This window comes from Syngnathus floridae, chromosome 12 (genome assembly GCF_059516105.1).
Source record: "Syngnathus floridae isolate MCC-2025c chromosome 12, RoL_Sflo_1.0, whole genome shotgun sequence".
In the NCBI taxonomy this organism is placed as follows: Eukaryota; Metazoa; Chordata; class Actinopteri; order Syngnathiformes; family Syngnathidae; genus Syngnathus; species Syngnathus floridae.
Genome location: NC_142424.1, coordinates 3,047,256 through 3,064,311, shown reverse-complemented (window position 1 = coordinate 3,064,311; position 17,056 = coordinate 3,047,256). Strand labels below are relative to the sequence as shown.

At 41.5% G+C, this 17,056-nt stretch overlaps 1 protein-coding gene across 2 annotated transcripts; it reads left to right on the top strand.

Moving 5' to 3' along the window:
• On the top strand, positions 1-16,597 carry plppr1 (phospholipid phosphatase related 1). Of its 2 annotated transcripts, none has more exons than XM_088392528.1 (8): positions 1-206; positions 4,219-4,320; positions 7,987-8,175; positions 11,390-11,522; positions 12,852-13,102; positions 13,633-13,809; positions 15,055-15,186; positions 16,358-16,597. In XM_088392528.1, the coding sequence occupies exons 2-8, from the start codon at positions 4,261-4,263 to the stop codon at positions 16,400-16,402; spliced, it is 987 nt and encodes a 328-aa protein (XP_088248654.1). In that variant the 5' UTR covers positions 1-206; positions 4,219-4,260; the 3' UTR covers positions 16,403-16,597. The 2 variants fall into 2 exon arrangements, with proteins under 2 accessions (XP_088248654.1, XP_088248656.1); XM_088392530.1 differs by having other exon boundaries at positions 15,473-16,597.
• The last annotated feature ends 459 nt before the right edge of the window (positions 16,598-17,056 follow it).

Here is a 17,056-nt window from a genome sequence, read left to right as displayed (position 1 = left end):
CCACTGCACGTCTTGTCCCCGCCCTCCGACAAAGCACAGCATCCGTCCTCATCCACGCCGCGTGATGCCCCTCACATCCACGCAGAGCAGCTCGTGGAATCGTAGTAGTTGGAGTAGCAGCAGCAGCAATATAGGAGTGTTCTTCACACCTTCGCCTTCTTTCATGGATTCGCCTTTTTTCTGGAATATCGCTCCATCCCATCTCGGTAAGGCGCGCGCGTGCGTGCGTGGTGTCGTGGGTGCTGCTGTGTGGGGGGAGAAATACGCGCACGCACACACAAACACAGAAGCGTTGGTGTGGCGCTATTGTCTGGTAACCGAGGCAAGTTGTGGCATGAAACGCGAGGAGGGTCTCGTTTGGTTGCGTTGAAAACGCTTCAATGCGTAAAAACCGCTTTCGGCGTTTGCGTGGAAGATTTTTCCAAAAATGATTGCTTGTGTTGGTATTTAAGAAGACACCTGTCTCTCCATCAGCAACAGTGGATGCGTGCCCCAAAAAACACGCCCTGTAAACATTGATAGTGTTTAGACTGACGTGCGCCTTATATGCGTGAATCCCTCACGCACGTTTGTCGCCTTTTTTTTACACAACAAATGCAGATTAAGAAATATAATGTGATTCTTTTCCCCGCCCCCCAAGACTATAGAGGCTACCCCCCCGTCTCTCCCCTTTCCACAAACACAGCCCCCCTTTGTGGACTCAAGGCGCAGTTGATGCCTCTCGGATCACTCAATGGCTGAAATCTCACGCTTGTTAAGATGAATCCATGAGACGTAACCTTGGAATACATTCAGGGCATCACCCTCGTTTGCAGCTTCACAGCTTCAAGTGTTTGGGTGGTTCTTTATTCAAGGGCTGATTAGAATGTGGAGGAACGGCATCCTCTTGATTGGATTTTCACATTCGTGACGCACATGTGTTTTCCCACGATGAGGCCAATTTATGCATTGTATTGCCTCAGGATTTTGTCTTTAGGAGATGATAAAAGTTGCTAATTATAATGATGTAGCCTTTTAGCAGCACCCTGAAAAGAAAAACTAAATAATTGCACTGAGTAAGATGTTTTGGAGGAAAATAATAAATAAACAATACGGTGAACACTACTAAATGAATCTTATTAATTTGAAAATTAATTGCAAAATTGCAATTATTGTAGCAATAGCGATTTTAGGCTACAACATTGGGTTTCTTAAAACAGCAGAGGTTGTAGTGAGACTGCAGGAAGGAGTGACTTTTGACCTCACAGAGGCTGGTTATTGATCACACACACATTTTATTACACACACACATAAGCGCACAAAAATGATTTAGTGATAGCGGGTATTTGATTACCTCTCCGGGTGCGCGTGGGGGTGGGCAGAGCGATTTGGGCAGTGGAGTTTTGATGATTGGGTCGTAGATCTGTCAGTGATCCCTCAAGGGATTGATGGACCGTAAAGGTGAGGTACAAATCCACCCCTCGGATATTTTACGAGAGGAAGGAAGAACACATTAGGATTTTTTTTGGTCCTGTTTGAGAAGACAACAAAAAGTTTTTATCTCTTGCGGTGGTTGTGTTGAGAGTTTGATTGATCTTCCTGATATCAGTTCCAGGGCAGATCGTGAAAAATCCTTTTCCACTGAAGAAGGACATAAATAACTGGAGTTAAGGACTGCTTGAGGAAATGCACCCCGCCCGGCTCGCCCATTTTTATTTTATTCGGATATTATGCAGAGCTACCTGCAGGTGTTTATCAGTAATCATTTTGGCTATGCAGGACAACCCTCTTCTAATTTTTTTTGACTGCACATGCCACAAAGTTTGAGTTTTTATACTTTCTGGAGTTGGACTAATTAAAATGAAAACACGGTTGCCTCTTTTGCATTTTTCAGAAGCGGTTGAATCTTGATTTGCACAGACATGCAGAAAAATGCCCGCTTGGGGAGTCAGCGCTTTACAAAAACACAAACTTTTTTTTTTTTTTGGGCTTATGGCGTGAGAAAAGGCAGAACACTCAAACATGAATCAAGCTCAGAGAAGCACAGGGGAGGAATGAAAGATTCTATTTATAGCGGCAAAGATGCTCCATTGGCAAGAGAGGCAGCCATGGGACAGTTCTATCTGCGTAAGAGTGTGTGAAGTGCAAATGAGGAGTGCAAAAGGACTTGTGGACATTTCTTTCATGTGGAATTATTTCATGTTCAATGTATAGCCTGCAGAAGAAAATATCTCTGTCTCACAAGCTAGCTTTATTTTTAGCGCTGGTTAGATTAGCCAGTGGTGGTTTTTACGCAGGCGGGATTTTCAATTTGGGGTAGTCAACAAGTAGACAGAGATCCATGACCAGCTAAAAATAAATAAATAAATAAATAAAACTCCATTTTATTATAATTATTTAATTATTTTAGTATATTATTATTATTATTTTAGATTTCAGCTCTATATTTCACAGTCACTTCTTGCCAAATCTCGCTCATGGAGAGGTACGGTGCCGTTTGGACAAAATCATCGCAGCTTGGCTGAGCCAAGAGGACGAAGCTGATGAAACGTGACAGGGTCTGGAGCCTGTGAGTTTGATGAGCTCGCCTTTGGCGGCGACTGTCTGAGCACCTTTCAGCCCCAGCAATTTCAAGAAAAAGGGCTCTCACTTTGAATCCCGGCGATGTCCCGAAGCTTCGTCGAGGCGTGGAAGAAATATATCAATGTGGTGAAGAGCCACGTTCATACTTAGAAACAACTTGGTCTTGCTTTTCCAACTGTGAATTCACTTTGACATAAAAAAGTAATATTTTAATATTTTATATTATGTTATGTTGTTATGTTATGTTATAGAATTTAGGTAGATTCAAATAAGGTTGGGCAAAATTTTCCCAAACCAGAAGAGGCACTCCTACTCCTACCTGCCGTAATCCAAACAGACAGTGAGCCACCAGAGGCCGATTACGGCGTTGAAGTGCGCCGAGACGAATCCAATGAATGTTTTCCAAGAAGTTGCAGAGTGCAGTTCAATTTACACGAGACAAACGCTTAATGTTTTAGCCAACCGGTTTGAAAGAAAAGACACCTGGTTCACACATATCATACGGTGACGTCTCAAATGTTTTGTCACTGCCAGTGTTTGGTAGACTGACATCAGCAGATGTTTGTGTCCTCGATGTTTCGTTTGGCTGAATGAGACATCAGGACAGATGTGAGAGTGACGGTCAGATTGCCGCCGCCATCCAGTGTCAGCGCGAGATTGCTGATTTTAGTTTTGCAATGAGAAGGGACAAGCGCTTAGGGACTGATTAAGGCTCATCATCATCACCGCTGTGTCTTGCCTGCATCTAATGACTCAATTTAGGAGGGGGGGGGGGGGAGGGGGGGTGCAATAGTGTGTTGTATATTGTGATTAAATAGTATTCAACAACACAGAGGAAGGCTTGTGTATAGTTTTTTATCATTTATTAGTGGCAAGAAGATTTAAGTTTTAAGAAGAAAATGGTCGTCAAGAAAATTCAAACAACAAAGAGCAACACTTTCCTTTCTAAGTAGGTTAGCAACAAACCTCGTACTCTTAAAAAGAAGCTCGAAAAATATCTCTGACGGGGATTACATAATTCCTTTGGCTGCGGGAATGCAAATGAAACAATGCCAGGATGACACTTTTCAGTATTTTTTTTTTCTGCTTAGGCTACTTATGTGTGCTAATGTTTTCATGCGTTGTTTGTAAATACGGAGAGTAAAAAAAGAAAGTTCAGCTCGGTTTATATTGTCATTTTTCAGGTTCCATATCTCAACAAACTAGAAGTCATTTCCAAAATATGCCTGTTTGCGACAGATAAAGTCAGTAGTGGAGTTTATTCCCTTTTTTTTTTTAGGATGGGGGTCCTCATCCTATCATGAGAAGTGACCCACGTTGATGACCCCGTGGGTCAACTCAGGCACGGTTGCGAGACGACATCTCGCAGCTGTTGAGAGTCCCCCAGAAGGAAATGAGTTGAGTTGAAAGGACATTTGAGCTGCTCTGTTTGTTCTTTTGTGCCAATGGGGCCAAGGAGAAGCGGCTCAAATGTTAGCGCGCAGATGTTTGGGTAGAATGTTCCAAGGTCACCACCGTTCGTATCTGTTTACATTTCATAGACACAATAATGAGCAAATCAATCAAATGCGATTTTCGACTCCTAATAAAATAAACTTACTGGTGAATATCTGACTGGGTTATAAGATTAGCATTGACAAGTGATGTCTTTTTCAGAGTGAGGTGAATCCTGAGAGGTCTCCAGGAGGGGGAGACAAGATGGCATCCAACCACATCCTACGTAGCTACTCCATCATTCCATGTTTCATCTTTGTGGAGGTGAGAAGTTGCCCCAAGTGCCGACGATAAAAATCTGGGAATGAATTTTGTGTGAGATATTTTAACCATTAGCAAAATGACCTTGTCTGGTTGATTTTAAAAGTCTAAGTGGAGCGTGAAGTGTCGGGATGAGTGCGAAGCAAAACGCGTGTGCCATCTTCCATATTTAATTACCTTGTAGCCGACGGTCTTAAATCAGCACCAAATAGTACTTACATTCACATTTCCCGGAGAGAAATCCTACAGAATTTAGTGTGGCATTACTATTCCAACCTCGTGCTTTCACCTCCACTGACTTGTCACTTTCGGACGGTCCACCCTATGCATCTCGTGTGTATTTTAATTTCTCTTCTGCGCCTCAGAGCTTCACCTTGCATTCAGGGCAGCCTCATCTCTTTGCGCTTGTTATGTAAGAATCACATGACAGATCTGCATCTCTTTTCAACCTCCTCTTACAGCAAGCAAAGGGTCTAAATAAAATAGATCATGTATAAAATGTACACAATAAAATACTGTAGCTCTGTTAAGAATGAATCTTTGACGTCTATAGCCGTCAATGGCAGTGAATGAGTTCATTTTTGCGTCCGGGTCATATCGACCCGTCAACATTTTTTAGTGTATCAAAGAAACAAATTGGGGTGTTTTAATTTTATAACATAAAATGTACTATATTCATTTTTTATAGGTCAATTTGACTCTAAGTTGTTTTAATTGGATTAAACTCGTTAAAAAAATGATTTATGATCGTTGTGGAGTTGTAGTGCTAAAAGACGACAGTGGTTTCAATCCAATTGCAGCCAGATTGAGTCAAACCATGTGTAACATTGCTCGGCAGCTTGCGTTGACATTAAAAAGTGAGCCCAGACGCATTTGAAGCACCATTGCCTCTATAAAATGTTGTTGTGTTGTCTTTCACAGCTTGACTTCATCGTACAACAATTTGCTCAGATTGCAGCTTTCAAGTGTCTTGGCTTGAAGTCGGTGTGCGCCGTTCATTTGGACATTGCTAATCACCACGCAATTAACTCAATGAGGGTATTTGATTGCAAGAGGGTCAATAAGTGACTGTTAATTGCGTTGATGACAACATCCGCCAATTAACATAGTGGTGGTGGGAAGGCCTGCCAAAAGCTCCAAATTATTCACTGTTGACACGGATATAAATACAAATATTCACATCAGACGGACAGGCGCTTAAAAAAATGGCCACTGGTTGAGTGCTTGTAAAACACACGTACCAACAAGACCTTTAAATCAAAAGTCTTGGGTAATATATACTGCTCGGTGCAGTTAAAAAACAAAGAGCCCCTGCGCCGTTGTGGGTGTGAACACAGCTGACTTAATTGGCCAACACTCGAAATGAAACCTCCACTGGAAGATTATACTCGGTGTATGTGACACAAATAAATAGAGACAGTTTTTTTTTTTCATGTCACATGATCAAGACATGAAACCAAAGTGGAGCAGCTGGCTTGTAAAATTTTGCCCCACAGGCAGTGTTGACAGTTTATGTCCGTTTGTCACAACCTTGCTTTCATGAACCTCAAGCGCATGTTTGTTTCGCCATTACCTTTTTGCTGAAAAATAATCCAAGACAAAAGAGGCATAGAAATTCTAATGAGAATCACAAGAGGTGGGATGAAAGTAAGCAGGATGAGTAAGGTGTAACGAAGTGAGCTGGAAGGAAGAGGGAGTAAATTAATTAAAGGAACAGTTGTTCTGAGAAAAAGTGAAGCAGATGGAAGCTGAACCTCCCTTTGGGTGCGCTTATGTAACAATACAATTTGAATTTCCTGGGAAAGGGACAAAATATTCATAGCTAGGATGACATCACTGATTATCAATCACCGATATATTGTCTAAAAAACACCTGATTTCATTTTTGCATGCATGTGGCATTCCCCTCGGTAAGCTCTGAAAATGCATTACAGCCGATAAATTATTCAAATCAACCAACGCCTACTTTGTATTTGTGTTCAGCATTCATGTTTGGAAAGTGACTAAGTTCATTTCTACAACTTGCTGTTGGTTCGAAATCAGGTCATGCATTTAGTCTGCTGATTGCATTTGACAATCCCGGAAGCAGCTGGCACACCTTGGTGTGTCTTCTTGCGTGTTGTCCTCTTGCTTGCGTGGCTTTCCACAGCTGCTTCTTCCCTTCCCTTCCCTTCCCTTCCCTTCCCTTCCCTTCCCTTCCCTTCCCTTCCCTTCCCTTCCCTTCCCTTCCCTTCCCTTCCCTTCCCTTCCCTTCCCTTCCCTTCCCTTCCCTTCCCTTCCCTTCCCTTCCCTTCCCTTCCCTTCCCTTCCCTTCCCTTCCCTTCCCTTCCCTTCCCTTCCCTTCCCTTAGGCATGGGAGCTTAATTGAGGACTAACACAACTTAAACACAAAAGGTGACGCAACACATGTAGATGGGTAATATACATGCAACAGTACTCGAAAACATACTTTCTTTATCCAGTATGAATGACTGATATGACTATGTAGCGTGTAACTATTATATTATACTGCCCCCTTGTGGCCAAACATTTCATGATGTATTCGGATAAAAGTGAGGTTCCAGAGACATTTTAACACCTTGAAAATGTTTTATATTGAGGGAAAAAATATATAATATGCCCATTCCAATCCTGCTCACGACCACAAACGACTTAACGCCAGTATAGTCCGTCAAGTTTGCCCTTCAAGGTAGGCCGGCTTACTGCATTAACTTTGTAGCTTGGTTTTACGAGCACCAGTGCCATCAGTCTGCTCTTCTCACAGTTGAGGTGGCATGATGCTGGCTGGAAGCGGAGAAGCACATATAATGGAGCCAACAAATTTCACAGAGAGGGACCCTTGTCTCGATGGGATATAAATTTGGAACATACACAGACCCGCTATAATATTAAACAGATACTTGGGAACAAAACCAGTAACTCAATTTGACTCAAGTGCAAACTGAGGTTTTGTGTATAATAATTTCATATTTTACACGAGTAGGACTCTCACATAATTTCCCAATAGCACTAAATATTTAATAGCTCTAGCGCTGGCTAAAATGAAGGCCTCTATTAAAACATAACTCCATACTTCAGAGGTAATTTAGCGACACCAAGTGTTCGTGATCGGTATTACATATATTCTAAACTAAAATTAAAATGCACAGTTTATAAAACCACAAATGACTGATGTTTCTACATGTATTTATATTTTCGGGACCTTCTCTTTTGCCCAGATCCTTCAAACACAGCCTCATCACACTCCTTTGGCTAAAAAACAGATCTTGCCGCATTAGCGAGTGAAGAATACAAATGTGGAAAAATATTCAAAGAGCCACTTAAAAAGGTTTTGATACGCTTTCCGTTTTGCATTGTAGCCTGGCTTCGTCATCGCGGGCTAAATATACCATACTTTATAAAAAGAAGCAAGCATGCCTTCAGCTAAATTCTGGAAAGAGTGGGGTAAAAAAGCAGAGACAAAAGCTTCACGTTGGAGGGATGAAAAGGACGAGGGGGTGCAGTAGGAGGAGAGCGAAAGAGAGAGAGAGAGACAGAGACTGTTTCTGTGCATGTTTTGTGTGAAAAGCTGCCAGACAAGCGCAGCCGAGGAGCCGAAAGCCTCGAATTCACTTTGAACTTTTTTCACTATGAACAATTCCTAAGTCCTGCAACATGTTCTTCTTCCAGCTGGTCATCATGTCAGGTACGGTGTTGCTGGCCTACTATATGGAGTGCACGGATCTTTTCAGCGTGCACGTGCAGGGCTTCTTCTGTAACGACGCCGAGCTGATGAAGCCGTACCCCGGGACGGAGGAGGCCAGCTTTGTACCCCCCCTCATCTTGTACTGTGTGGTAGCCGCAGCTCCAACCGCTATTGTGAGTAAAACTGCCTCAGTGAAGGAAAACGCTAAATTAGTTTACCGCATGCATTTATTCATACATTTCATATAGCACTTGTTCCTTTATTTTAATTTTAAAAAGCGATAGTGGATGAAACAGTGCCCTCTGCTGCCAGTTGAGGGCAAATTACGTAAAAGCCAAAACCGAAGCATTGAAATTCTGGACGAAAAGTGCCTGGATCAGTATTTATTCTTGCCACAAAAAGCCAAAATGCCAAAGCAATATTTTCATGCAGCGTTAATTCTTTCACGCTGGTAGAAATAAGATTTACTGAGATTAGAAATTAACGTCTTGTAACTAATGTGAATGACTTCAGAAAGCCTTGCTGACCATTGTAAATGAAGTCCAACTTCTCTCAAGCAGCTTGTAATGATATTTTAGAATGAAACCTATTTGTCTCATTCAAATGCCTTGAAAAAAGTGACATGGCTCTGCCGATAGGTGTCAGTGTTGCTCCTTCACTTTTGTTGATTCCAATTAGAGTATTAGCTTATTCATCATAATGTCATATTGGGTTAAACACAAGTTAAGATAGGCCTGATCAACTAATGACTCCGTCATATCCAAAAACAAAATCTGAAAAATAATATGGTAATTTATTGGCATCTGTTTTTAAACACATGTATCAAATTCAGCTGCATGCAATTTGTCATCAGGCCTTCCACTCTAATAGGATGCCAACAATCGGCTCTCTAGTCATGTTATATTTAGCATCTCTATCTGATGCATTTGGATTAGTTTTTCCCTCTTTCCGCTAATTTCATTTTTCCTTTGAATATTTCCATAAACGTATTCCTAAGCGTATAAATCCTTTTAGCTGTTTGTCCCTGGTCATGCTTCATCTCAGTGACGTGCTGCGTCAGCTTCGGTTTAACACTCCTCATCATTTCCCGTTTTACCTTGTACACACGTGTATTTTTTTCCCACTTTTTTTAATTGTGCCCTCCGAGAGTGCTTTGTCAGGTGTTACAGTTGACTCCGCAAATTGCTCCTAAGTCTTCTCATGTGTAAAAAAGCAGCCAATCAAAATTAATGATGTTAGGTCTGGGAAGTTGGCCAATTAACATGTAACCTGCTTCTTTTTTGAAGGAAGAACCCCCACCACGTATTTAAATATTTATATATACATTTATATAATTTAAATTTGATTTATTTCAGAAAAAAGTGGAACTCAAATCAAATTCCAGTGCTCATTCCTACCACCAGAGGGCAGTATTTCTCATTATTTTTCCCTGGACAAGGGCAGTTGTCCTTGTGGTTCTTTCCAAAATTTCAACGACTGACTGGCCTGGAATACACAATTCCAGTATTTTCACTAAATTGAGATATATTTGAAGCAATTTGCGAATTCTAAATCGCAACGTGGCCTGACATTACCCCCGAATTAGATTCAGAGCAATTCTGTTGAACTACCTGATCAATTACTGCCCTTACTAACTAGCCATAAATCAATTTCAATTGGAGTAGTTTGAATAATGTATGAATGTATGTTAAAAATTGGTATTGGAGGAGAGATTAGAACTTTTAAAAGCCCATGAGGTTGAAAAAGTGGTTAGTGTCGCTGTTTGTTTTCATTTAAAAGCAGACCGATTACAATTAGTGGCATAGTGCGATAGCCATTAGCAATTGAAAATTGAAAATTGAAATTCATATTGTTCAAAGTTGGGGCAAGTGGTTTTCAAAGATAACAAGATGAAATTCTAAAGAAATCACTCTGCAAAATGAGAGAGCGAGAAAAAATGTGCCTTACTGCATAACTGATTTATGTCTTGAGTTATTTGTTTCCTCCTTGAAGGGAGGCATATTTGTTTCACAGTTTGGGCATTAGCTTGCTCGAAGAGAAGATTATGCAAAAACGCTGCGGTGCAAGAAAACAAATAGAGCTCGGAATTGATCGGTGGCATCGGCGGATACCGAAATCATTTTATGCCTTGATCATTTTGAATTGAATTCCACTTTTGTTTTTTTTTTGGACGCTAGCCCTGCAAAGGCTAAGTGAAGGATGGATGATATTTGCATGGTACAGTTCAGCTGATTTGTTTGGTGGTCACAAAGAATTTGCCATTTGGCACCATCTTATGACGGAATAGAAAGGCAACATTCATCAATTGTGGTTTTTCCTCCCGGGGACGTCGACTTGCCATACTTAGATTGTGAATAAGGTGACAGACACGCAACGACTCAGCCTGAATCTGTTGGGCAGTTGCAATCCGTCATTTGAATTTCACAGGTGAGGTGTTTTATGGACTCGCAAGGATATTGCGACCCTGCGCTTCCCCTTAATTACTCTGCCAGTGTTATTAAGATACATGAAGCTGCTGCTGCTTCCATTCTGTGTCAGGGAAGAATGCGAATGAGTCACTTGGTTTAATTCTGTGTGGCATGCAAAATTTCTTCAAGCCCACGTTTCTGTTTTTAGGATAAACACCTATTAGGGGTATTCAGGAGATGTAAAGCGATTACAGTCTATGTTTATGTCATGATGCATTTTATGGCTGCATAATGGTTGCCAGGCGTGAGGGCACTTAGATTTAGTCTTCTTCATAATGATGACTATAGATGGGATATAAACCAGCTCAAAGTCTTCCACGTATCAGTGTAAAACACTCTGTTCGTCTTAAAATTTAATTTAATTTCTTTAATTAGGTTACAAATGAAGCTGTTTTTCCAGCTGTTTTCAGTGTTCCGATTGGAGAATTAGGTGTAATTGCAGATCCATGACAGTAGATGGCGTAGCATATTCGTTGTCAGAGTTTAAAAAGGAATTATTCGCAAATTTTTGGTCATTTAGGGGGGGGGGGGATAAAATGGAAAATAAAAGAAGAACCAAAAAAATACCCTTAGTCAGAGTACAGTAGTATTTCTCTGTTTAAAACCGCAAATAAACATGTGGGCAAGATTCCTTGGAGTTTGTTGCGTTCAAGAAAAACATTCACGAAGGACATTGTGAGGGTCAGAGCGGAGTCTGTTATGATCACAAACCCACAGCAGCTTGCCTCACTGTAGGAATTTCATTTAGTGTGTCCAGCAGCAGTTTTTCCATCAGAGGTAATGAAATGTCACCGCTGTAATAGAGCCGAGCAAAGACCGCATTGAGAAACACTGCTTGTGTACACAAGAGCCACCCACGGGCTCAATGTTATCTCCCGTTATTATTATAACAGGTCTCTTTCTTTTTGTGTGTCTGTAGATTTTCGTCGGCGAGGTGTCCATGTACGCCATGAAATCGACAAGAGAATCTCTCCTGTCTCAGGAGAAAACCATCGTAACTGGCGACTGTTGTTACCTCAATCCTCTTATTCGCCGCGTCATACGCTTCATCGGTAAATAATATTTTTTTTAAATTAACATTAGCTAAACAATATTTCAAGAAACGCGGTGATCAAGCAAGTTAAATTTCCATGACCTTTGCGTGCATGATGAGATGGGGCATTTGTCCAAGATGGCACCAAGCCAGTAGATGCAGTGATGGATTCGATACCAGCCGCAAACTAAATAAAATCTTTAATGGCCGCCTTTTACAAGGCTTCTTTGGAAAACGTTCATTGGAGTTCACTTTGCTTCTCGCAATTAAATTGCAGCACACATTTTAGCGGTTTCTTGACTTAAATAAGTGTTGTTGTTTTAGTATTTTTTATACTCAAATTAGAAAAGTGACATTTTGGACAAAGCACTACAACAGCTGCCCCGTGTTGCAGATGAGAATACAAAGCACAGTCATTTCATGCCTATGCAAGCCAGATAGCTAATCAGCAGCCATATTTCACAGTGAAATCAATGCAGACGCTGCTAAGATTGATTGGGCTGCAAATGTCCATGCAAATATGCACATTAAGCAAATATTTGTAGCTTTGCTGCCATGCAACTCAAACTTTTGTTTTCCTGAGTTTGTAGAATATAAAAATGGATTTTGCAAACAAAGTACAGAGACAATGAAAAACACAAACTCAGCCAAGTTCAACAAATGGAAGTGAGAATGAAACAGTGACCTAAATATAGGCCAGGTGATGAGTTAATAAGTTACACTTGGACAAGGCATGAGTGACTGGGCGGAGCTTATTGCTCTTGATACAAACCAGCAGGTAGGCTAGAACAGGTGGAAAAAAACAACAACTAATGAGCAAGTCAAGTCATGAGGAAAAAACACAAAGAAACCAAAATTGACAAAACAAAATCAAATTATAAAAAAAAGTCAACAAAACATGGCAGATCAATTTTAATTACCTAGAAAAGACAACACAGCAACAAGACGGATGTGATAAATTTCCCAAAATGCAAACGTGCGTGCAACAAAAACAATACGAAATGAACCAACCAAAATATATAATTTAACAAGCCATGGTCTTCTTGCTAAAGCGTTCTCTAATAACAACAACAAATAAAAATGGCTGCCATCAGTCGGCTTCCCGTTACATCCTGGTACGGCGTCTACATTTATTTCAGTATATATCATTCGAGTTATTACTTTAATTAAGTAAAGGTATTATAATAGTTTTCCGCAGTGTAAATGATGATTTTGGCTCAGGCGCAGAAACCACAGCCCAAATTTCACACTAAACTCATATTTGCTATTACGCAATACCACATGGTGCTTTTTTTGTAGGTTTGTATCATCCCGAATTTTCACATTGTTATTCTTTGTGCGTCCATAGGTGTGTTTGCATTCGGACTCTTTGCCACAGACATCTTCGTCAATGCCGGGCAGGTGGTCACGGGCGGCCTCTCGCCGTACTTTCTGACAGTTTGCAAACCGAACTACACCGGCACCGAGTGCCGTTTGAATCACCAGTTTATCAATAATGGCAACATCTGTACCGGAAATCCCATCATTGTCGGGAACGCCCGGCGATCTTTTCCGTCCAAAGACGCCTCGCTGAGTGTTTACTCTGCTGTTTACCTGACGGTGAGTTTTGATGATGTCTTTGTGTCCATTTTAAATACCGCCAGTTCAAAGTGAATGAAAGATTCAAAGTATTAGGAACAACTCATTTCACACCCAACCACAATTTGAGCACAGGCAGTGCTTTTCGGAGAAAACATCTATTTGTATTCCCGCTTACCAAAATTCTTTTCAGCTGCGGGAAAGTGAAAGGGGAATAGAAGTGTGTGTTTTGATAAACAGAAAATAATAATCCACAGACGTGTTTGTTGTTGTGGGCGCAGCAATACGTCCTTGAAAGGCTGTTGAAAAAGTGTCTGGCTTCAAAACATGACCTTGGTCACATCTGGTAATGTGAATTAGGTTGTGGATTTGTGGGAATAACAAACCATACACACAGTAAAGCCAGCAAACTGGTTGCCTTAGTCAATATTTTGAGAAACTCAACAGAAACAGATTTCGGTACGAAACTCTAGTGGTCTCGGTACGGTTCCATGCAAACTCTGCCAAGGTTAACAACAGAGTTTACCAATTACTCCATCTTCCTTTTCCAGATGTACATCACCAGTACCATCAAAACCAAGTCTAGCCGCTTGGCCAAGCCTGTCCTCTGTCTCGGGACTCTCTGTTCAGCCTTCCTCACCGGACTCAACCGGGTCTCAGAGTACCGAAACCACTGTTCGGACGTGGTGGCTGGATTCATACTTGGATCAGCAGTTGCACTTTTTCTGGTGAGGACAAAAAACAGTCTGATCCTGACTTATGTATTTTTCTTTCAAGGTCACAATTGTTTTAAGTCGAGGTGGTCTACCAACGAGACCCGTAGGGAACTCCGTCCGAATCGAAAACGATTTATTCCACAGTCTCAGAGGCTTCTTAGGTGTAATTGCTGTCAGGTTGAAGAGAAGAGAGAAGATATAGCGGGAAGACTGACGACACGTTAGCGAAACGGGAGTCCTACTGGCACCGAGCGTGCTTTTAATCAGGGGATTGGATTGTTCCCCCTGCCAAGGTTTTATCCCACATCCGTCTGTTTGTTCGTCCGTCTGTCAGCTGCTAAAAACTATCAGGCTGATTTGCCTCGGCTGCTGTCAATACGAGTCGACGCCGCACTTGGAGTTCATCGCAAAGAATTTTTAGCAATTTATTACGTTCCTTGTCCAATTTTTGCTATTTAGTTCAGACTTGGTGGCGATGTCCAATGTTTAAATTGGATTGTCCGTGTTGCTACCAAATAAGAAATCCAACTCAGTCTGGATGACAGGAAAAACAAATTGGTACTAAGATTGTCTCGCATTTTATTTGGGAGCTTTAAAACAAAACACTGTCTGGATAGTTTACTTCAAATGAGCTTTCTTGCGCAGGATCAGATATAATCTGTCAGTGAGCATCAGGATTAAGATTAAACACAGTGTTTGGAATCACACCACCAAACCCGCTTGGGTTTATAAAATATTGGTTTTCTTGTTCAGATCTAATCAAAGAGACATTTTCGTATCTTATCCGAGGAGCAAAGGTGTTTTCTGCTTCATGTTCTGAGACCAAGTTTGGTTATGAGATATCCACTATACATTTAAAAAATGTCAAATTTCCTTTCTCTCTTTAACGTTATTCCTAGAGAGTTTTGACAACCTCAGATGTGTGACATATTGAAATTAATTCAGCGAAATGACATTGTTGAAGACTAACTGACGATTCTACTACAACGCACTCCACAACTGGACCAAACTTTCTCTGGGCTTATTACTTTCGATTTTACCGTAATTAAAAACATGGCTTGGGAATATGGCCTATTATTAACTACTGGCACTCTTTTAAGAACATTACAAATTAGTTTACAAAATCCCCCAATCCAACAGAGTCTCCCTAAACGCATTAAATTTTCTATAAAATCCTTCTAAATACTCTCAGGTGGACTCGTACAGTTTGCATGACTCGTTTCCCCCGTCCCGTATTTATTGTCGATTGGGCGACAGGGGGTGTGCGTGGTGAACAACTTCAAAGGCGTCCACGGCGCCACGACCAAACAGAAGAGCGAAGATTACCGCGGCCTCCCCCTGATGACTTTCCCTCGCGTCGAAAGTCCCCTGGAGACCCTCAGTGCACAGGTACAACCTCGAAGTTTTTTTTAATAATTGGCAGAATTCCCTCTAGGCTTTTTTTTCTCTTTCTTTCTTTACAAATGACTCATCAACGAAGCATGAATGTTTGCATGCACCTTGTCCTCGTCTCCCTGAATGAAACGCTAACAGAAGATCCTGACACTTGCCTGATGATGTTTTCCCTCTTTCCATTCACCACGACCCCTTTCCACATTTCTCCCAATTCCTTTTCTTGTCCTTAAAATCCCCCCCTCCCCTTTTTATACCCTCCTGCTATCACATCCATTTTCAGAACCACTCGGCATCAATGACGGAGGTCACATGACTAAGGGGGCAGCACCGGGTCACGTTTGCGTCTCCGCAGCACTTCCAGACACAATGACAAGGACGCATGTCACGTGGCTCCGATTGCTTACCAAAACCAAACATTTTTGTCTCGTTCATTCCTCCCTTCCCGATGGGGGGGACCAAATCCACCATGTTTGTAATGGGCATCGGTATTACAAAGCAAACTCAAGCACAGATTGTTTTCTTCATAACAACTCATTGCAACATGGGGCATTTACGTTCCTCCCAGATGTTCTGTTTTTGATTGGACGAGGGTGTTTTGCACATTTTGTATGAGCGATCGCTGTCGAACCCAGCCTGACGGTGCTCCACACCCCTGTGTCGCATCACATCCCGTCAGGTGACTTCCCCCCCCGTCCCGTCCCCACCTCAGTCTGAAAATGTGCTATGAAAAAAGTAGCAATGTTGATGTTGTCATTCTGTGATGTTTGTCATTTGTACAGAAAAAAAAGAAAGAGATAGAATTCTTCTTTCCATGACGCCTGAATATGAGTGTCGGGTCGAAATTTTGTAAAGATTTTGGTTAATCGATCCTTTTGGACCTGTTTGCCTGCTGTAAATGTCGACGTGTTTCGATATCGGTCAGACGCATCAACCACGTGTGAGACGCTACACGGTGTATCCAGATTCATTGTTTTGCTGTTCGGAATTTCTTCTCAGAGAGGTTCTACATGGCTCGCCTGTGCCAGACCGCTCCAAAATGAAATTTTAGTCTGTACACTGTAGAAATGTGTTTTGGAGGGTTTCTCCAAGGTCTGGCTAGCTAACGACCTTGGCTAGCTGACAACGTGAACCAGGCTAACGACCTTCTTCACCTTTCCTCCTTGAGGTATCCCTCCCCCACCCGCCAGTGGATTGTGATGCAATGTTGTGACTCCATTTCCTATTGGAAGAAAACGCCCAGCATGAAGAGAGAAGTCAAGATGTTTTATAAATATTCATGATTTGAATGATAACATTGTGATGATACTTGCCATTTTATCATATGTTGGAAAAGTTTTCAGTTCAAATGCTGCATAATATTTTATTTTCTCGGTTTGTTCTCAAATTAAATAGTCGGTAGCAACGATGTGGCCTCCTGAGTGTATTTTTCCCCTGACTTATACCCCATGGTTTACATTATTTAGATCATAGGTGTCAAACTCAAGGCCTGGGGCCCAGATATGGACCGCCTAATAATTTTAAGTGGCCCACATAGACAAATTGTGCATCGACTTCAAAAAGTAATTCTGTTTTAAATACTACTGTCAGTGAAATTTTAACAGGTCCGTAACTTAATAGCGGCGATTTTTCTAAAGTTCTAGGCGTCACAGGCTTGGTTGAAATAAACAGGAAAGACAGATAATATTGGCAGGAGCAACGTGTCATCGCGTGGAAATGTATTGACCAATTCCCAACCTGAAGAGAAGCACTAATAGACTTTGAATTTAATAGCATGCCGCACAAAAGAACAAGACGTTGAAGGAACACAATCCGGGAGAGTCCCCCCAAAAATATTGACTTGTTGCTAGCTAACAAACCTTGACTT

Coding starts and splice junctions, on each gene's coding strand:
- plppr1 (XM_088392528.1), top strand. CDS start 4,261: ATGGCATCCAACCACATCCTACGTAGCTACTCCATCATTCCATGTTTC. Junction 4,321..7,986: donor CATGTTTCATCTTTGTGGAG/GTGAGAAGTTGC, acceptor TTCTTCTTCCAG/CTGGTCATCATGTCAGGTAC. Junction 15,187..16,357: donor TGGAGACCCTCAGTGCACAG/GTACAACCTCGA, acceptor TTCCTCCTTGAG/GTATCCCTCCCCCACCCGCC.